This window comes from Temnothorax longispinosus, chromosome 4 (genome assembly GCF_030848805.1).
Source record: "Temnothorax longispinosus isolate EJ_2023e chromosome 4, Tlon_JGU_v1, whole genome shotgun sequence".
NCBI classification, from domain to species: Eukaryota; Metazoa; Arthropoda; class Insecta; order Hymenoptera; family Formicidae; genus Temnothorax; species Temnothorax longispinosus.
Genome location: NC_092361.1, coordinates 7,068,042 through 7,089,203, shown reverse-complemented (window position 1 = coordinate 7,089,203; position 21,162 = coordinate 7,068,042). Strand labels below are relative to the sequence as shown.

Below are 21,162 nucleotides of genomic sequence, written 5' to 3'. Positions count from 1 at the left end.
ACGTCCTTTATGTCACGATTATCCCAGTTGAGTTCGCTCGTTTATCGTATATCGTATATCGTACAGTTAGTATAGTACAAGCGAAAATAGGGCAAAAACAAAGGATGCTTTATGTTATTCCGTTTTATTAATAATAGATAGACTGTTCCGGCACTCTCACACCCTTCAGACGACAAACAGCGGACACAAAGTCAATCGTACATTCGTGCTCAATCTCTTCTGGGATTATGCATCATCCGACGCGATTAACGCGCATTTGTCGAGCTCCATATACGGAACAAGAATTTCCTCGCAAGGCAGCTTGTGAACAGTTTCTATCGGAATAATATTCGTGTCGTCGATCCTTAATGCATTATGTTACAATTTCGTTTATCTCGAAAAAAGCTGTTTATTCTGTGGCAAACTGCACCACACAAATCAACTGAATTCAGAATAAATCCAAATCTGAGTCAGCGATTCATTCTCTCTTTCTCTCTCTTCTTTCTCCTCTAAAGAAAGAAAGTTTAATTAATTCACCCTCTGTACAATCGATCCTCGTAGATCTAGCATAGAGCGCTCGATCGTTAGCTCATTATATCATTAGCTCACTATATCATACTCACTATATCATATATATATAATATAATATGAATATAGGGTACTTTCGCACACATGAGTAAAAGAGTTCGCGATCGTCACTCGTGGACGCGCCGGCATATTATATTATATACCTACTGAGCCAAAGTTTTACTCAACAGTTCATGCAAAATTGTTTATACCAAGGTATAAGAACATTATCCATAATCACGCACAGTTCTGAGAAATCTCTTCAATAATTGTCTCTTCCCCTCCCTCCTCTCGATTGATCGTTGTCACGTCCTCTACCGCGATTACTATAGCCACTCCTGCCCATACTGTCGCCACCGCCACGATTCATGCCGCGATTCGGACCGTTCTTGCCAAAGTTGCCAAAGTTGGAATTGAAACTGTTCAACTGACCCTGTGGATTTTGGCCGCGGAAATTGGGTCCGAAGCCTGGTCGGTCAAAGTTCATCGGGGCGACGTTTGGTCCGCGAAAGTTGGGCGGTCCTTGAAAACTGTTGCCAAACGGCGGCGGGCCCTGATTCGGTCCAAAAGGCAGCATCGGACTCGGTCTAAAGTGATTCGGGCCGAAATTGCTGTTCGGCGGTGGCCGGAAGTTGGGTCCGAAACTACCGGGCGGCGGTCCATTGGGACCAAAACCCGGATGCATGTTCGGATGGTGCGGCATCATATGTGATGGCATTGGGCCATCCATCCCCGGTATACCAGGATGCGGTTTACCTTGCATGCCAGGATGCTGCGACATGTTGGGATGCGGCACTAGACTCGGTATCGGCGGTGGCATATTGGGATTAATATTTTGCATGTTATGATGATTCGGCAGATGGGGCATGCCAACCATATGACCATGTATACTGTTGCCCATACCGCCAGGACCCATCGCTATGCCGTTGTCACGCTTGTCGAAACTGTTGCTGGCAAACGTGCCGTCCAGTTTGCCACGCGAGCCATCAGCCTTCTCATCGTCCCAACGGCCGCCGACGTTATCGTGTTCCCGCTCGTCGTAATCATCATCATCCAGAGACTTGGACGATAGGAAACTGCCGATGTTGCGAAAATCCTTGTCCGCGAAACTGTTGCCGCGCGAATCGTACTCGTTGCGCGAGCCGGGTCTGCCAGGACCAGCGGATATGTTAAACCTGAGATCCTCATCACCGCGATTGCCACTCCTCGTTGGATCGATATGAAGACTCCTCCTGTGATCCTCATCCTGGCCGCTATGGAAGGAATTGTTCTCCGCGAGAGGATTTGACTTGCCAATGCCGAACCTCAGATCGGTGTCGCTGGATTGCGAGTCCTCCGTAATCACACCACCGAAAACCGGTTGATGCATCTTGGATATACGATCGCTAGCTCCACCATCGCTCCAGCCGATCAATTGATCGAACTTGCGCTTGCCGCCACGATTCAATGATTTCAACAGCTCCGGATTCTGTGCGAATTTAGAGCTGGGCAAGGGTGGTGGCAAATCTATGTCGGGTACTTTAGAATAATCGATCTCGCCGTCATCCTGCAGATACTCCTCGGCCTCGTCCACGTTGTCCGGTGGACCTACCACGTCCCGCAGTTCTTCTATTTCACCAGAGAATACTAACTTGTTTATGGCATCGGTCCCTTTACTGATTGCTTCCGCCAATTTGGAGCCAGCTAAAATATACAATTGAGTTTAAGAATTGCGTATTTTTTTAAATCAATGTGCTTAAGAGTGATCTCATAGATCATATATATTTTATTAAAATGCACTGCTTACATTCCACAGAAATCATTTTCCCATATAATATAATGGCGTTGGGTGTAACTTCGTTTAGTGGTACAGCACCCGGCGTTGTCTCTATTAATTGATTGACAAACGCATTAAGAGCTTCAACTTGCTCAATATCCTCAGCTTCCATTTCGTTCCACTGCGCTTGGAAATTTCGCGGTATCGGTTTACTGTACGGAACTTTCTTGTTGGCGAATTTCTTGCCCTCGTCCACCGCATGATCCAAATCCAGACCCGGGATTCCACCGTTTTTGTCCTCAGATTCACAATCTGCGTTGATTCTGTCCTCTGGTCCCATACCAGGTATCACCGCTGCTTCATCAGCTAAGAAAAATGAGAGAGAATATTTTAGAGTAAAAAATATTTATATTAAATTTTATACAACGTTCATCATATATAACGTTAAAATAATTTTAAAATGAAATATTCAGTACCGATTTCGTGATCATCGATACCGGCCGAACCTGCCGGTAATGTATTGAGATTGTATTTGTCTCTCATCAAATCTCCCGGTCTGTTACGCGTCCAAAACTTAGACGTGTGATCGTTACTGCCAGAACACAAAATATGTCCCAGTGGATGCCAAGCTAATGTCCAAACTATGCTGTCGTGAGCCTGTTCTATCGCTCCCACTTCCTTGTCCGCTCTGGAATTCAAGATAAAAGTTACACAATTAACTGCAATATTAATTTAGTATTAAGAAAAATAATAACAAAAATAATAATAATTATATAAAATTAGACGATTATGTAAATAAAATCACAGGCAAAAGCAATGATATGTACCCAACGTGCCAGAAGAGTATGGCACCGTCACTACCGCCACTACAAAAAAGACCTTCGTGGCTTGGATGCCACGCGACGCTGGACGCCTCTTTTTTATGGCCACGAAAAGTCTGAACTTCTTGACTAAGATTCCTGAGGTCGAAAAGTTTTAAGAGATGATCTCTTGATGCAGTCACCAACCAGTTACCGTTCTCATTCCACTTGACATCCATCACGGTCGACTTATGTGCATGCAGAGTTGCCAAAGACTGCCCAGTCTTCGGATCCCAAAGTTTCACTGGTTGCTGATTGTCTTTACTGCCAGAAATGACTAGACTCTTTTGTGGATGCCAATGCACGCACTTGACATCCGCACCATGACCTGTGGAAAGAATACTATGAAGTGTATGCATATATATGATAAATATATAATCTATAAAAAGAGTAAAAATAAGTGTGTCAAAACCGAGCTATTTGAGTATAATGAAATAAACGATGAAAATGATAAATTTCATGTAACGTTAATAAATGAAATTAAAGATTTATACCCCTGAGAATTCGTTCCTCGTGACAGCGAAGAAAATCCCAAATTCTGACAGTCCCATCATCACTGCAGGTTGCCAATTTGTGATCCGTTGGACTGAAACTACCCGCCCAAAAAAAAATAACAAGTTACATTTGAACAATTTGCGTTACCTATTGTACATAATAAAAAATTGCATTAATATTTGCTAATATTTATAATAAAAAATTAAAAATGAGCTTGAACAATTTATTAAATAATTTACGAGATACTGAAAAAGCATTAACCGTTTATTATAATGCAACATTGTGGCGTATAAAAAATTTATATAATCAGTTTAAGAAGCAAGAGATCAAATAATAGTTTAATATCTTGAAATGGCTAAGAAAATGAATACAGTTGTTGTATTTATGAATTTTTATTGAAAGTCATTTTACAGACAAATGAAATTATTTTAGTATAGCAAAGTGAAGAAAGATCTAATAAGAAAGAGTAGTAAAGTAGTTATCATATATTGTGAAGAAATGATATGAAAAACATGATACATCTTACGGACATTGTTATGGTATAACTCGCTAGTCTTTAATATGAGTCAAACATTCAATTGCCTACATTTATTACTGATTCCTCCATTATTTTTATTATAATTACCGCATGCAATATTAACATATATGCATGTATACACGAAAAAAAAAAATAGAAAACGCGTTATGAAATTATTGACATTCTTTGTGGATTCCTTTATTTAAAAAAATTTTAATTGTGTACAGATGCGTAATTTGAAGAAAAATCTTTTCAAAATATGCTCTAATTGCATCGATTTATTTATTTATTTTCGTTTAACATAATATATCTTAAATCACAATTATAAATCAATGTTGAGTAGATGTAAATTATAATTAAATGTATATCAAGTTGTCATTTTATAATAGTTGGTAGCTTCCATTTGATGATTCTCCCTGTATATTTGTTGCTGATATTGAAAGCAATATATGCGTGAAGAGGCAGAAAAAAAATACTAGCAAACGTGTACACAGAGCAATGCACACATATGAGTGAAGTATATTCTCGAATTTTACTAACAGATGTAATAGAAAACATATATAACCGAATCTTATGAATACGTCATTGTGAGGAATAGACAGAGATCAGCAATAAAAAAGGAACCTTTATATGTATAAATATATATTGTAAATAAACAAAAAACCATCCGCGACAGTCATATCTGGCACTCAAGTAAAAACCCATTATTTATCGGAAGTAAAACAGTTTCATCTTGATAAAACTAAGATTGATTTTTGATGCCACATGACTACCGAGTGATGTATTAAGAGCAATATTGTTTTCAAAATTTAATGTTTATTGCACAAAAAAATGTCCGAAGTGTACATGAATTATGTCTTATATTTGTCTGTTACGCTTTCTCTCTCTCGCTCTCTCTCTCTCTCTCTCTCTCTCTCTCTCTCTCTCTCTCTCTCTCTCTCTCTCTCGTCTGCGAAAGGGCACAAGTGACACATAAAACTAAAGATAAAATATTTTATTTTCATAGCCATGCAATAATAATGTCTTTATTTAACTTTATTGAAACTTAAATGATATAAAGAAGGACACAGGATATTTCATCTTTTATTTATCATTATATGGGAATCTCGATTAGGTATTGCCATATATGTATATATATATATCATATATTTTTCTTTTTTCTTTTATTTATCTAAAGCATACATCTTTGCCGAATAAATAATCTAGCCACATAAACAGCTTAAAACGAGAGCCATAAGGACCTAATAGCATTATAATAACTTAATTTAAAATTTGTGCCACTTTGTGTGATGAGCGCATTATCGATACTATATGGAGTAATTAGTTAATCGAGAGTTAGGTCCCCAGGACTCTACAAATACAAATCATAAATTATGTCGATACGCGCATATATGTACGCAAAAAATGTACACCGTCCTTGTATTGATTTCTATGTCGCGATAAAAAACGGGGTAAAAATATTTACTTATATTTATCAGCTTTGCAAATTGAGTTTATTTTTAGATTTATTGCTTTAAAAATATAATTTGCCACAAATTATATCGAAAACATTTTACGGGAACTACTCCATTCAGAAAATCTTCTAATTCGGCAAAAGATATCGAAACTTTTTTTACACGAATTTGATTTGAAGGGATTTAACAATTAGCATTATTGTGAACATGGTTCATTCCACGTTTCACGACGAATGTTATATTTCATTATATTCTATCCAATGTTTTATATCGAGACTTGTTAAAATCACCTGTGTACCCATACAAGAATCGCTATTGCTCTGCCAGAAAAGGCACAAAACCAGAAAAGGAAGAGAAGAAGAGTCACGTCCGATATCCTAACTACGGCAAGGATGGACCGATCATCGGCAACAGTGACGCAAGAGACGTAAGGACTAGTGTGGTGGATGATATACCTGAGTCCTCTAATCGCTTCTTTGTGCGCTTGAAACATCTTGACATTGTTCATGTTGCTCTGCCAATATTTCACGTAGCCCGCGTGGTCCCCTGTTACCATCCAGCTTTCATTGTGTGACCATACCATTGTCCTGACCGGGCTGTCGTGTGCCTAAACAGAAAAATTAATTTCTCTTGTCAAAGCTTTTCTTAAAGATCACATCAGTGTTTTGTAATATGTAATAACAAAAATAAATAAACTATATAATTAACCTTTACAGTTTACAGCAAATTAACATCCATATTTTGTAGGAAATTCAGAGTTAGAAATTGCGATCGCGATTGCAAGGTTTTATATTTCGAGATATCTCAATATGATAAAATAACATTTAAAATTGCTATATACATATAATACGTATAAATATAATAAGAAAGTCGTTGCCTTTCAATTGCCTTCGAGAGCAAAACCTAATATAAATTAATTCTAAACTACATACAATACGTATAACATAAAATATACCTGCAGAATAGTTTCAAAATTGAAAGTAAGGCCATTCCACAAAGTAAATTCTCCACTCGAAGCGCCAGTGACGAGACGTCTACCCTCTGGTGTCCAAGCCATACAAAAAATCGGACAACGCATTTTATTGGTAGCCGTTTTTACGAACCTCGTGGTAACTGCATTTATTGGATTGTCAATATAACTTGGTGGAGGGAGTAAATCGGGATAATATATTACATCTGGCTGAAGCGCGCGACGATCCCTATAGTCCCGCTGCCATACTCGATTCTGTAAAAATTCACGAGTTTAGACACGATCTCGGAAAATATTATTTTAATAAATCTACAACGTCATTTATATATGCTTACTTCTAAGCTTTTAATGATGGCAGAGTTGTAATCAACAGTCTTTCGCATAACTGATTTCCTGAGTCTCTTCCCATCAAATTCATCTTGTAGAGTATCTTGTCCCCCAGCGACAATTTTTGGAGCGTGATAAGGTCTAAATGGTTTGAAAAAACCGCGATTGCCCTCTCTATGGTTTGCATATCGATGCTGATAGCTTCCCGATGTATTTATGGTAGTTAAATTTGGTGGTGGTGCCGACAAGTTTGGAGTCGTGGGTGGCGGCACGGACATGTTGGGTAAGCTTACGGCCGGCGGCGGATTCGCAAATTGAGTATTTGCAGACATTATGAGAGGATATAAATACAAGCAATTTGAATTAAACGTTGTCCAATTTGAACGGACAACAAGGGTCAAACATATTTCATGACGGTAACAGCTCTATGGCCGGTCGATAGATCCATCCTGGTAAAGAACCCTGTAAAAAAAGTATAAAAATTATATTAATCTTTATATAAAATATACTGTAATAACAAAAAAACTCCAAGACGACAATATGCCAATTCAAACAAGGAATTATATTTATTTGCTTATAGATTTAATTATATCATGCCATTTAAAACATCTTACATTCCTTTTTTAAGCATAATAAAATAAAACTATTAGTTGACAATTTGGTGTATTTAAAATTTTCAGCAATCAATTCTATTAAATTATAAGTATTTAGATGAAATAATTAAGTCAAATTAAAAATTAAATTAGAAATAATATTAAACACTAAACATAAATTATATTATACATATTCTTTATTAATTTACTCTTTCCACTGCTCACTAAAATTACTCCAGTTTGTCGTTTATAGTTATATGATTTTGCAGAAAAAGATGCTTTCGCGAGAAAAATCTACATCGGCATTCTTTGAACCATGCATTGACTCAATTATAAAAATTAGATTTCTATTGATAAGAAAAAAATAGAATCAATTTTTTCCAATAATTATAAATCGAATAATCGAGCAAGAATGATGAAAACGATATGTACACGTCACGTTACTCCATATATGTAGCACACAGGATAGGACAACGATGTACGACGAAATGTGCGGTTCCAAAAATTCTCAGTCCATTATTTTATTATCGATCGATTAGAGTTGACAACCGGGATTATCGCGCCGAATCGACGAACGTTTCGAAAGTCGAAGTCACGTTCTTTTCGTTGACGACGTGAAGAACGTGGAAAACGTACACACAACCACCAGCTCGACTGCCACGCTTTCGCCGATCCTCGTATCGTCTCGAAGGGTTCTCGGGCTTCGTTTGTGGATAGACGCGGTCGATTCTAAACTAGAAGAGAGAGAGAGAGCGCTCTCGCGATGAAATGTTGAAAGCTAAGGCCAAGCCAGTTTCGCTTCAACATTCAGCTCGCGGTGCGACAAACGACGAGACGAACCGCGAGAGTATCGTGCGCTCGCCGCGGACGCCATTACTCTCTCTCTCTCTTGGGCGATGACATCCGCTGCGCGGCCGCGGGGCCGCGACCGTCACTTCCGCCGCGGTATGACTTCCGTTTTTATGACTGTGAAGAAACTTTGCAATTTCTTGATTGGTAATATCCCTGTGTTCCTTTTTTACTGCCAGTACTGAAAATCTATAGTTTGCGTCACGTATACTATAGATTTTCAGTACTGGCAGTAAAAAAGAAACACACCCTATGTCGTTGATCGAACGAAATCCAATAGGAGACTACGATTTCTAGGGACTCTAGTAACAATGCCTCGATCTCTGGAAATTAAACTTTCTATTGGATATCGAACGCTATTACATGTCCCCCCGTCACGTCTATCCTCTATTCCACTGAAAATACTAATGCTGGGTCTACAATGCGAGTCGCAAAGTCGTGAGTCGCAAGAATTGACTAATCACAGTCAAATTTGAGGAGAATAATCGACTGTGATTGGTCAATTCTTGCGACTCACAACTTTATGACTCGCATTGTAGACCCAGCATAACTGGAATGCGTGATTGCATGCTAGGCTTAAGGTGCGTTTTCACTCATGTCGAGATGTAGGCGACATCATATATCGGAGTCGCCGACATCGTATATCGTAGCCGCCTACGTCGTGTAACGTGGTAGCCTACGTCGTGTAAGATGGTCGCCGACAACGTGTAACATGGTCGCCGATACCATGTAATCATGGTCGCCGTCATCGCCGTTATCGTATATGTATTAACATAGCATATAAGAATTTTGTAAAGTAAAAGTTAATAAAGTAATAAGAGTATTAAAAAAGTATTGAAAAATATAAAATATAAAATATAAAAAAATATAGAATATAAAAAATATAAAAAATATGGAAAGGACAAGCGTAAGTAAAAAAGTAAATCTGTAAAGCGTAATAAATATATATAAATATAAATATAGATATAAATATAAATATAAATATAAATATAAATATAAATATAAATATAAATATAAATATAAATATAAATATAAATATAAATATATAAATAATTTTTTAAAATTAAAAAAGAATAATAAAATGTCGGTAATTGTTTAGGAAGACGAAATTCAGCAGTATTCCTGCGGAGTGTGTGGTGCTAAAAATCTGATCCCTAATGAAGAAAATGAAATCGATCACGCTTAAATGGTCTTTCAGTATCTGTTGATTCAAATTTTGTTATGCGTCCACGAATAGGTATATGTATAATAATAATAATATTTAAGGGGGTAGACAACCGGCCTTGACAAGCGAAAAAATAGATTTTTTTTAAGTTAAATATTTAAGAAATAAAGAATTCTGAGTTAAAAATATTCTTATTCTTTATTTCTTAAATATTTAACTCAGAATTCTTTATTTCTTAAATATTTAACTTAAAAAAAATCTATTTTTTCGCTTGTCAAGGCCGGTTGTCTACCCCCTTAAATATTATTATTATTATACATATACCTATTCGTGGACGCATACAAAATTTGAATCAACAGATACTGAAAGACCATTTAAGCATTCGTGATCGATTTCATTTTCTTCATTAGGGATCAGATTTTTAGCACCACACACTCCGCAGGAATACTGCTGAATTTCGTCTTCCTAAACAATTACCGACATTTTATTATTCTTTTTTAATTTTAAAAAATTATTTATATATTTATATTTATATTTATATTTATATTTATATTTATATTTATATTTATATTTATATTTATATTTATATTTATATTTATATTTATATTTATATTTATATTTATATTTATATTTATATTTATATTTATATTTATATCTATATTTATATTTATATATATTTTTTATATATTCTATATTTTTTTATATTTTATATTTTATATTTTATATTTTTCAATATTTTTTTAATACTCTTATTACTTTATTAACTTTTACTTTACAAAATTCTTATATGCTATGTTAATACATATACGATAACGGCGATGACGGCGACCATGATTACATGGTATCGGCGACCATGGTTAAGGCCTTCACACATAAAATCCCGTAAGAACGTAAAACGTAAACATAAGAAAATCGACCAATCCCAATCGAGTATTGTGCTGTCCGTAACCCCAGTAGGGGAAAATACTTGATTGGGATTGATCGATTTTCTTACGCTTACGTTTTACGCTCTTACGACATTTTATGTGTGAAGGCCTTTACACGTTGTCGGCGACCATCTTACACGACGTAGGCTACCACGTTACACGACGTAGGCGGCTACGATCATGAAGTAGTATAAGGAGACATGACTCCGTAGTCACGAAGTGGTCACGAAAAATGTTCCGTATAGAGGAATGTTCGCTGAACGGAATAGCTTGCAACATTTCGTCGCCATCTTGAAATTGTGACAGCTGTTGAGACACAAAAAGGTTAAGCCCCTTGCACAATGCCAGACAACAGGCAATAGGAACAGGGAATAGAAATCAGAAATCATGTATAAATGCAGAATAAACAGTGACACAGGCAATAGACACAGAGTTTCCGTCACGTTGGAAATTCTGTGCCTATTGCCTATTGCCAACCAATCATAGCATTTGAATTTTTTAGGTTGTAATTAACGATTTTTTGGTTATTTCCTGTTCCTATTGCCTGTTGCCTGGCATTGTGCAAGGGGCTTTAGAAACACATGATCACACGTGTATACGGTAATAAATGTAAAATATATCAGAAATGTGTTTCATAAGTAAATATAATATTTTATAAACGTATAAAAATGTTTTTCATTGGGCCTATACTAAAATAAGTAATAATACGCGTAAGTATATATAATTATAAATAAGCAAAAATAAATGTTAAAATTAAAATGAAATATATAATTTAAATACGTTTACCTTAATTAAAATTAATATAATTAAATATATTTCAGAAAGACGAATCCCGGATAAAAGTAGAGAAACATAAGGAACATAAGAATAAAACACAATGGAACATAAGAATGATGGACATATATATTTTAAATATTTGCCAGATAATTTGGAGTTGATAACTCTTCCGTCTACAGAGTGGAGTTATTCAAGAGGAAATAAAAAGTTTTGTGGTTTCCAAAAAGTAGAAAGTGATTATAGTGTAAAAAAAAAATTGCTTTTTTATCAAATGGACAGGTCAATATTTATATAAATGATGAAATTCATTCTCTTTCAAAATTTATTGTAATTGTAAATATTGAAGAATTAAATTAATTGTTACAAATTGTTGATAAATTATAAGAAAAAGGAAACAATCGTGAAATTAAGATAGCTTAAATGTAAATTTAATTGTAATATGTAATATTTATTTCGATAGTTCAATTCATATTAGATACTGAAATTGTTATATTTGTACGATACAAAGAGTATCCTATCAGGTATTATGTTATTTTAACTGACAGTGAACTGTCAGTAATAAACGAATATGCTTAAAGTAAATATACTCTTAAGCTTATGGCACACAATGCTATTTTGTCTGCTTTATTACTTGCCGGCTCCTGTGCTAGCGAATCAATAGATAGAGTTGATAATTATTTTGTCTGCCAATTCGCTAGCACAAGAGCTTGCAGACAATTTAGCAGGCAAAAAAGCATCGTGTGTGCTATAGGCTTCACTGTTTTTTATTTTAACTGTAGAAAAAACTTGAAACGAAGTACTTCTTTGAATATAAATACTTACTTTACGAGGTGTAAACAAACTTTTTTTTCGTCTCCTTTTCTGCCTCCTCTGCTGCTGCATCCTTTAACGCAACAGGCCATTTTTCAGAATTTACTTTACCTGTAATGTAATCAAAATTAAGAGCATTAAACTTGAGACATCTAAAGTAAAACATCTATTATGAGTAAAAAGTTGAAAATATTAATACCGTAAAAATATACTATTTATATTAATGTGTGTTTGCACTTAGAAAATATACAAAATCTAATTATTAATAACAAAAAAAATATTGCTCAAAGTTAAATATTAATAATTAGTTAATTTAATTTACATGGAAATAATTTTAGGTTATAAAAGCTTCTTCTTCCTTACCTCTTAACGAAGCTGGCACTTGATCTCTGTCATACAAGATGACACAATACGGTCACAATTTTTAAGTCCTTTTGGGACGAGTTGACCAAATGCGGTTGCATCAGTAACCTTCACAAATTTCCTTTGATGAAACACATTTGCTTCCAGTTTGTGACTTGGGTTGTAAAAGCTAAAGCAAAATCTGCAATTTTTTAAAAATCTTATACATCATATGATAAAAAATCTAATTAGACTTACTTTAAAATGTAATATTAAAATTAAGAGAAATACTTACAAATCAACAGATTCACATATTGCACATATAAAACCTGTTCGTTTTCATTACACTTTTGAACTAGTGCAAGCAAGTGCAAGTGCAATAAGTTAGAATGAAACAATAAATATACTTTTCTCTCGTTCTAACTTATTGGTGGAAAAATGGCGACGAAATGTTGCAAGTTATTCCGTTCAGCGAACCTCCCCTCTACACGGAACATTTTTCGTGACCATCTTTTGCTTCTCGACACTATCTAGTCATGTCTCCTTATACTACTTCATGGCTACGATATACGATGTCGGCGACTCCGATATATGATGTCGCCTACATCTCGACATGAGTGAAAACGCACCTTTAGGCCTGCCTGGGCCTGCCTGTGCGACGTGAGAGAGAGCATAATTCCAAATTCCAAGGTGGCTCTAGTCTCGAACGGAAGCATCCCGTTTAAAGCCCGGTGTCCACGATGCAAGAACTGTGTCCAAGTTTCGATTTAAGCCAATAAACTTGCAGCTCTTACAGAAAAGTAGCAGTTTCATTGGCTTAAACCGAAACTTGGACACAGTTCTTGCATCGTGGACACCGGGCTTAAGGGGATCCTAAAGCCGTCTGTAATACCGGTTTTTTTTCTTAGCACTAATCTTTTAATTGACTTTATAGAAATGTAAAATTCTTGTCTAGAATTAAAGTATGCATCAAAATCTAGGTCATGGTGGTCAAATTTATATCGAAAACGAAAAAAAATTAATATTTTTGTTAATTTTTGGTATACGTGACGACAATATTTGCTTTGTACAAAAATTCCACGATAAATATCCACAAAATTAGACCGGCATGACCTAGGGACAACATTTAAGAACAATATCGTGCAATTAGATCTAAGATTGAAAACCTAGAAAAAAAGATTACTTTATATAACTTTTTATATGTGCAAAAGCACATTCAGGTTGACAGGATAAGCAATATTGCGTGTGGCAAGAGATGGCGCAGTAATCGAACAAAGACAGATGCCTCTCGTTAGACAAGGACAGATATAGATATATGACAAGAAAACAGAATTAGATATGTTGACATTACCGACGTCGAGGAAGTTCAGCCTTCACTTTAGGATCCCCTTAAGGGTCGACAGGAGTAACACTACCGACCTCTGTCGGGTTGCTTAGCTGCGAGTCCGTATTTTATTTATTATAAATTTTTTAAGAGCCAAAATGGAAAATCCGGCTCTGTACCAGCTTGCGGCTGATCTTACTGATTAAAACGAGCATAAGTTTAATGAGATTCGTTAATTAATTTGGCTAAAATTTGGGACAAACCGTTCCTAAGCAGCTTTGCAGGCTTGCTTAGAGCTTGCAGCTCTAAGCAAGCCTGAAAAAGCTGCTTAGAAAAGGTTATCCCAAATTTTAGCCAAATTAATTAACGAATCTCATTAAACTTATGCTCGTTTTAATCAGTAAGATCAGCCGCAAGCTGGTACAGAGCCGGATTTTCCATTTTGGCTCTTAAAAAATTTATAATAAATAAAATACGGACTCGCAGCTAAGCAACCCGACAGAGGTCGGTAGTGTTACTCCTGTCGACCCTTAACCACGTTGCGATTGATCACAGGCACTCACAGCCCCCGGTGCCTAGAGTTTTTCCACTGGACAGCCAATCAGATATTTTTACTTCAAATCAGCCAATTGACGACGACGACGACGACGACGACGACGACGACGTGGGCAATCGGATCCCACTCGTCAATAATTAGATCAAATGAGCGTTTAATAAATTTGATTTTGTCACTTTTTTCAATATTTAATAATATATAAAATAACAAAATTTGTATAACATTGCATTTGCGAATTTAATATTATTAATGTCTTTACATTATTATTTCAGTCGGTTTGGACAATTTTAATAATAAACCGCTCATTGACTAGGGAATAGTATTAGTATCGACAAATACTCCACTAACCAGAGGTCAGAATGGTCAGAATGGTCAGAATGGTATAACGGTTTCGCGCCTCGTGGCTCGTGGTTGTTTGCGGTTGACGCGGTGGTTCGCCACATTGCAATTGGTCGTATTTGGTCGTACCTCGCATCGTACCGTTTTGCATTTGCGAAACAGCATTATTATTAAGCATGGCGGTAAGAGATTTCTTCGTTAATTATATCTGCCATAAGTACATTTGTCTATATGAAAGATAATTCGTTCTCTCCTCCTATAATCCTCTTATAATTTTATAACATTATTACAGCAAAAATGCCGATTAACCTGTACATAGCTCTTAACATATACATATATACGTACAAAATAGAGCTTTATTTCTGTTGTGCTTTGTATTTATATATTGTTTATATATATATGTTGTTTTTATAAAATTATTATATTGGTTTTATAAAAGAAAGCATAGATATTTACCGGTATAATTTTGTGCTTCATATGGGTTGACATAGCAACCAATTGTTTGATCCATTTTACTGCAATTACTTATGAATTGTGCGATATGCAGATATTAAAGCGCCCACTATGCGTTCAATTATTATCTTTTCTTCCAGATTGTTACCAATGTGCAAGAAGTTCGTGAGATCACTAAGATAGAGCGTATCGGTGCCCATTCCCATATCAGAGGTTTAGGATTGAATGATAGTTTAGAGCCTCGCAATGTAATTATCTAGCGTTTCTTCCAAATAATGTTATTGATATTTTTAAATACAAATGATACAAATGATAAGAATTAACATTTTTGTTACTCTGTTAGGTCTCTCAAGGCATGGTTGGCCAGCTCACGGCACGTCGAGCTGTCGGCGTTGTCATGGAGATGATTAAGGAGAGTAAAATAGCAGGTCGTGCAATTCTCTTGGCTGGACAACCTGGCACAGGAAAAACCGCTATTGCTATGGGAATGGCACAAGCTTTGGGTGCGGATACTCCTTTCACGGCAATGGCTGGTTCTGAAATTTACTCTTTAGAGATGAGTAAAACGGAAGCCTTAACTCAAGCTATCAGGAAGTCTATCGGAGTCAGAATAAAAGAGGAGACAGAAATCATAGAGGGCGAAGTAGTGGAGATTCAAGTTGACAGGCCAGCAACTGGAATTGGAGTAAAAGTTGGCAAATTGACATTGAAGACTACCGAGATGGAAACAATTTATGATTTAGGAAACAAAATGATTGATTGCTTAATGAAAGAAAAAGTTAGTTTACTTACATATTTAAATAGATCAACGTCTTGTTTAACGTTGTATTAAAATTTTTATCATTTTTAGGTACAGGCTGGTGATGTCATAACGATTGACAAAGCCACGGGAAAGATCAATAGACTTGGACGATCTTTCACCAGAGCTCGAGATTACGACGCGACAGGTTCGCAAACGCGTTTCGTTCAATGTCCAGAAGGTGAATTGCAGAAACGCAAGGAAGTCGTGCACACCGTGACGTTGCATGAAGTTGATGTGATAAACAGCAGAACGCATGGCTTTTTAGCATTATTCTCCGGAGATACCGGAGAGATAAAATCGGAAGTGCGAGATCAAATAAACGCGAAAGTCGCGGAATGGCGGGAAGAAGGCAAGGCAGAAATAGTCCCTGGTGTACTCTTTATCGATGAAGTACACATGTTGGATATCGAATGTTTCTCATTTTTAAATCGAGCATTGGAGAATGAAATGGCTCCAGTTGTAATTATGGCAACAAATAGAGGTATAGATACGAATGCGCAAATAACTATATTATTATTACACAACTGTTATTTAACAATCGTTATTTAACAATTACGTAGGTATCACGAGAATCAGAGGGACAAATTATAAGAGTCCTCATGGTATTCCGATTGACTTGTTGGATCGTATGATTATCGTCCCAACGAGTCCGTACCAAGAGAAGGAATTGAAGGAAATCTTGAAAATAAGATGCGAAGAGGAAGACTGCGAAATGGCTGACGATGCTCTGACTGTGTTAACGAGGATCGCTTTGGAAACATCGCTGAGATACGCGATACAGTTAATTACGACGGCTTCTCTTGTCAGCCGTCGAAGAAAAACTACGGAAGTATGTAGGATAGGCGATACAATCTGTCGTCGATAATACGTTCGGTAATACTATTGTAATATTTTCAATTGTACATAGGTCAGTATCGAGGATGTGAAACGTGTCTACTCTCTATTTCTCGATGAAAATAGATCTACGCAATTTCTCAAGGAATATCAAGATGATTTTATGTTCAATGAATTTCGTAAGTTTTACCATTTTAATTATTGTGTATATACTGTGTATATAATTTATGTGTAATTTATATGTGACTAAAATTTAAATATTTAATTTTCAATTGTTTCAGCTGCTTCAGCTGAAGACAACATGGACGTTTCTTCATAATTGTAGAGATACAAAAATATTTTTTTTTTAATTAAGTTATAAGTTATAAAAATTAATTACAATAAAAATTTGTAATGTAAGGATAGTTGAAATACGTATTCTTCTCTCTGTCACTCTTATAATACTTATCACAAATATTATTTTTAATTAATTAAGTATAAAAAATGTTAATATTTTGCATTATTCTCTATCTCTTGGGTAAATTTTTAAACGTCTTAGGTCATAGTCAGTAAGATAGATATATAGATAAGTAATTTTGTACTTACAATGTGTAACTCTGCTTATTGATTTTGATTTAATATCTTAGAGACAACAATACATATTTTCGATGATAAAAGTAATTTAATTAACATTTATAGAGGTCTATTTTTTTGGTGTAGAGCTTCTTAATCGATAATTAGATAACTGCTGAATGATACAGGCGCAGGAAGTTGATGTGATAAGTAATAGAACGCAGCGCTATTTCTAACTCTATTCTCCGAAGATGTACGCCTCCGATAAATATTGACATAATTTAGAGCACTTACATCTGTATTAGATCTTCTTTTCTTGGATCTTGTTGACTAGAAAAAGAAATCAATATTAATTACAACGATTACGTAGAATATCGCTTACATGAATCGTGTAAAAAATTGGTGCAACCGTGTACCCTATTCACGTAACATTTAAGATATATATTTTACACAATTGAGCTCACGTATACCCACGCGTCGCGATCTGCTGATAAGAAAAAAAAAGAGAAAGTTACGAAAAAGAGTTTACTGTGAAAACAAGATGTCATTTTATTTAAACTACATGTATATTAAGTTATACTTACTCGTAATCAATTTTATGCCACCTTCCGGTTTGAACGATTGGGCCTTCTTATCTTTCGATATGAAGCCTAAGCCGTAGCCAACTTTGTACACGGGCAATGGAATTACTGTGGATGAAACGGGTACCATTACTGGAAGAAAAATAATGTGTTTATGATTATTAATTAAGTATTTATGTATACGTATACATATAAGAAAAAGGAACTATATCTAAGAATTGTTCGATTACATTTTGATAACGACAATCATGACAACATCAATAAAGCGTACTATTAGGAGAATAATAAGCAAAGCGATGACATTTATATCTAAAATTCAAAGAAATTTTCACACTTCCAAGAATCGCAATTGCACGAATTCCAATTTCCAGATTTCGTATCGCGCCGAAAATCGAAAAAGTATCAGGAGAATATAACCGGTAAAGAAGTTGTACATGCTATCTATAATTCTTAAGAATTATAATTCTGAGAATCCGAAATTTCGAATCGCAAAATTAAAAAATAATCTGAAATATATTTCTAAAAACATTTTTACACGCACACATTTATCTCGATAATATAATTGTTCGAAGTTATTATCAATATATACTCGACTGTGTAGTGTGATTTAGTTATTTATAGTAGATCAGGTCACTATATTATCAATTCTCGATAACGTAATTTGTATTTTTTTGTCGGTTATCATTATCAATAATCGATATAGATGCAAAACAAGTGGTCCAGGTATGGTGAAAGTTGCATGCAAGAAAAAGTAGAAAGTTGAGACATCGAAAATTGAACGACGCGAATGTCAAGACGAAACAGCAAATGTCAATATGCGTCTACAGCGATCGCATATGGTGTTTGCGTAATTGAGAGCTATTTGAAATTGAATATCTACATTGATTTTAATTGCAGCATCGCGGTATGTGCGAACGAGCGACGTAACGGTCATGCATTTCATATAATATATATCTTGGCTGGCATTCGCGCATCATATGATCTACATTGCCTAGATCTCGTTTGCGTATACCACAATGTGCATTGTATTCAAATGTATGTACATGCACCTACTACACAGAGTAGTTCTATCAAGAGAAATCCCTTCGAATTGTTCACTCGAGCGACGCGCCGACGATTGCAATGCGCTTGGTTGCCGCGAGAAACGCATCGTTTCTACCCCCCCCCCCCTCCCTTCCCTTCATCCCTCTCTCGCGCTGTAAGCTGTAACGACAATTCAAGGACACGTGTAGTTACATATATGTAACTTCTATTAACACCTTCTATGCGTGGGCGTTTTCTTTATTTAGCGATTCGCCTTTCCTACCGCTCCGCACTCGCGGCGACGGCGACGGCAATAAGGCAAGCTCCGATTAGAAAAGGTATCGCTGCGCTCGTTCGTGCAGCGACACACACATGTGAAAAATTTCACGAAATCGGAAAATCCAAGAATACAGCTTAGAAAACGCACAGGAATAATGAGATCGTCATTAACGACGAATATTTCGCGTCGAAAAGGTGCGATATATGTATGTGCATACGTGTAGACCTCGTTAATCGAGACCTACGCGCTTTCTTGGTTGACGTCATCGTCCCGTTCCTCTCACCTGTCGAATATCTGTTCGCGCAAATTCGGAATTCGAGAGAGCGAGGAGAGAGAGAGATCGCTCTTTATATGGTCAGTAACATTTCGCCTCGGATCTTTCCTTTTTCTTGACGTTTATTTTTCGTCAAGATGCATGAGATGCGATTAATGTTTGTATGGAGAAATGAGTGCAGCTCTCACGAGAGAAAAAGCGTGCAATCGCTTGTTAATTAAATCCTCGTAATTATATGGCGAAAGTTTTTGGTGGAAATCTTTTCGTACGTTAGTTAAGTTCTATAATTCGGAAAAAAGCAAAATATATTTTCAAATTGAAATAAATTTGTCAAACACTGTCAAGACATCGTTATTATATATGTACATACATCGCGCTGACACTTGGATGTGTCGTGTGCGAGACGAAGCTTATATTCTATCAGCTATTTCTGACGTGTATTTCACCATAGAAAATCGCAAAATAAAAGGTTTTTTTTTTTCATTTTTGTCCAAGATAAATACACGCCAGAATCGCCAATTATATAGATGCCAAAGCCGTTAGAAGATTCACCCGCCTCGTGGGACAATTTCGTCTGCGTGCAATTTCTAATGCAGAGGGTGGAAAAACAATCCGTTTTTTATTCTTGCTTTAAGAGTGTGTATGTAGATCTGTAGATGGATGATGGATGCATCAGATAAAATATGCGACGTGTACACGTATGGGTATCGCGACATATCGTTATTCCTTGCGCGCTAACGAGAGTTAAGATTTGGCAAGAAATATTCAAAGATACACACACACTAACGCACAATATTTATTTCTTTCTTTCTTTTAAGCGAAAAGAATAATACTTAAATTCAGAAGAATATTTAAATTTATTTGCGACGTGCATCTGAATGAACCGCAAATCCTTCGCTTACCTGGTTCGTATACATTGTCCTCGTTCCTCTTGTAAATCGTGGGCTTGGCGTGCACCGCAACGATCACGGCGATGACGCAAAGGAGGACGACGGTCCAAAAGGTCCTCATGCCTGTCTCGCCGCGGCCGCGGTCGGCTGTCAACTGTCAAGATCCTGTCAGAGAATCCTTCGAAAAGATCCTACGCGCGCAGATTCGGTCGCGAAAAACACCTCGCGCGGCGATATCCGATTCGATACTACTACGCTCAGGCGTTCGACGTTCGGTGCTCGTTCTCACCATGGACCGAAGTAAATGAAAACACTTGCCGCGAGTGGGGAAACTGTGACGATAAGGAAATTGACGCAATCCGTGGGAGAGATCGCGGTTCTGCGATTGTAGTAAATCCCTCATCGCGCGTTTTACGCTTTAGCCAACGCGTGTCGCGACACACGCTGGGATAGTTATGACGAGGAAGAGATGAAAAAAAACTTACAATAAAAAAAAAGAAAAGAGTAGGAGCAATGGATCTGTATCTGGGGGGAATGGGGGGATCTCAATCTCACGTACCTTTCGCTCTTCTCTCTCGCGTGAGAGAACGCATGAAAGTTAGACTTTTGTGCCCGCGTCGCCGTCGCCGTCGCCGTCGCCGTGTCGCTGCACGTTCGTTGATCCAAATCGATCTTCAACTACCTTTTCACGTTGCAAATTGAAAGAGATTTATTTTCTTTAAAAAAAATGTTTTCTACTTTTTTCGGATATTTCGAAAGATCTTATTCTTTTTTGTCTTTTGCATTTTTTCGTAAGACGAGCCGTTTTCAAGTTATAGCATTAGTTGCTTTCCATTTACATCAAAACTCAGACAATTCTCATTTGTG

The 21,162-nt window shown here is 36.3% G+C and overlaps 3 protein-coding genes across 9 annotated transcripts; 1 reads left to right on the top strand and 2 right to left on the bottom strand.

Annotated features, from left to right (window-relative positions):
- Positions 1-108: 108 nt before the first annotated feature.
- On the bottom strand, positions 109-12,832 carry Wdr33 (WD repeat domain 33). 4 transcript variants are annotated; one of them, XM_071774774.1, is made up of 11 exons: positions 12,683-12,832; positions 12,409-12,589; positions 12,058-12,156; positions 6,934-7,387; positions 6,584-6,853; positions 6,084-6,235; positions 3,657-3,754; positions 3,130-3,490; positions 2,779-2,990; positions 2,333-2,668; positions 109-2,229 (listed from the first exon to the last, which is right to left on the bottom strand). In XM_071774774.1, the coding sequence occupies exons 4-11, from the start codon at positions 7,255-7,257 to the stop codon at positions 809-811; spliced, it is 3,174 nt and encodes a 1,057-aa protein (XP_071630875.1). In that variant the 5' UTR covers positions 7,258-7,387; positions 12,058-12,156; positions 12,409-12,589; positions 12,683-12,832; the 3' UTR covers positions 109-808. The 4 variants fall into 4 exon arrangements, with proteins under 4 accessions (XP_071630875.1, XP_071630876.1, XP_071630874.1 ...); XM_071774775.1 differs by lacking the exons at positions 12,058-12,156; positions 12,409-12,589; positions 12,683-12,832 and adding an exon at positions 8,155-8,470; XM_071774773.1 differs by lacking the exons at positions 12,058-12,156; positions 12,409-12,589; positions 12,683-12,832 and adding an exon at positions 7,951-8,469.
- Positions 12,833-14,632: 1,800 nt separating this feature from the next.
- Rept (RuvB-like helicase 2 rept) lies at positions 14,633-17,099 on the top strand. Its single transcript, XM_071775459.1, has 7 exons — positions 14,633-14,788; positions 15,200-15,307; positions 15,403-15,837; positions 15,910-16,342; positions 16,422-16,690; positions 16,769-16,874; positions 16,977-17,099. Exons 1-7 carry the CDS (start codon positions 14,783-14,785, stop codon positions 17,012-17,014), a joined length of 1,395 nt encoding a protein of 464 aa, XP_071631560.1. The 5' UTR covers positions 14,633-14,782; the 3' UTR covers positions 17,015-17,099.
- A 191-nt stretch (positions 17,100-17,290) lies between these two features.
- On the bottom strand, positions 17,291-20,660 carry LOC139811283 (uncharacterized). Of its 4 annotated transcripts, none has more exons than XM_071775464.1 (3): positions 20,308-20,632; positions 17,832-17,936; positions 17,291-17,577 (listed from the first exon to the last, which is right to left on the bottom strand). In XM_071775464.1, the coding sequence occupies exons 1-3, from the start codon at positions 20,414-20,416 to the stop codon at positions 17,549-17,551; spliced, it is 243 nt and encodes an 80-aa protein (XP_071631565.1). In that variant the 5' UTR covers positions 20,417-20,632; the 3' UTR covers positions 17,291-17,548. The 4 variants fall into 4 exon arrangements, with proteins under 4 accessions (XP_071631565.1, XP_071631563.1, XP_071631564.1 ...); XM_071775462.1 differs by having other exon boundaries at positions 17,832-17,960; positions 20,308-20,611; XM_071775463.1 differs by lacking the exon at positions 17,291-17,577 and adding an exon at positions 17,651-17,734 and having other exon boundaries at positions 20,308-20,660.
- Positions 20,661-21,162: the final 502 nt, after the last annotated feature.

Coding starts and splice junctions, on each gene's coding strand:
- LOC139811283 (XM_071775460.1), bottom strand. CDS start 20,416: ATGAGGACCTTTTGGACCGTCGTCCTCCTTTGCGTCATCGCCGTGATC. Junction 17,961..20,307: donor GGACAATGTATACGAACCAG/GTAAGCGAAGGA, acceptor TTTTTCTTCCAG/TAATGGTACCCGTTTCATCC. Junction 17,735..17,831: donor TGGCATAAAATTGATTACGA/GTAAGTATAACT, acceptor TTTTCTTATCAG/CAGATCGCGACGCGTGGGTA.
- Wdr33 (XM_071774774.1), bottom strand. CDS start 7,257: ATGTCTGCAAATACTCAATTTGCGAATCCGCCGCCGGCCGTAAGCTTA. Junction 6,236..6,583: donor ATTTTGAAACTATTCTGCAG/GTATATTTTATG, acceptor TTTTCTGTTTAG/GCACACGACAGCCCGGTCAG. Junction 3,491..3,656: donor CGAGGAACGAATTCTCAGGG/GTATAAATCTTT, acceptor TTCTTTCCACAG/GTCATGGTGCGGATGTCAAG.
- Rept (XM_071775459.1), top strand. Junction 15,838..15,909: donor ATTGCTTAATGAAAGAAAAA/GTTAGTTTACTT, acceptor TATCATTTTTAG/GTACAGGCTGGTGATGTCAT. Junction 16,343..16,421: donor AATTATGGCAACAAATAGAG/GTATAGATACGA, acceptor ACAATTACGTAG/GTATCACGAGAATCAGAGGG.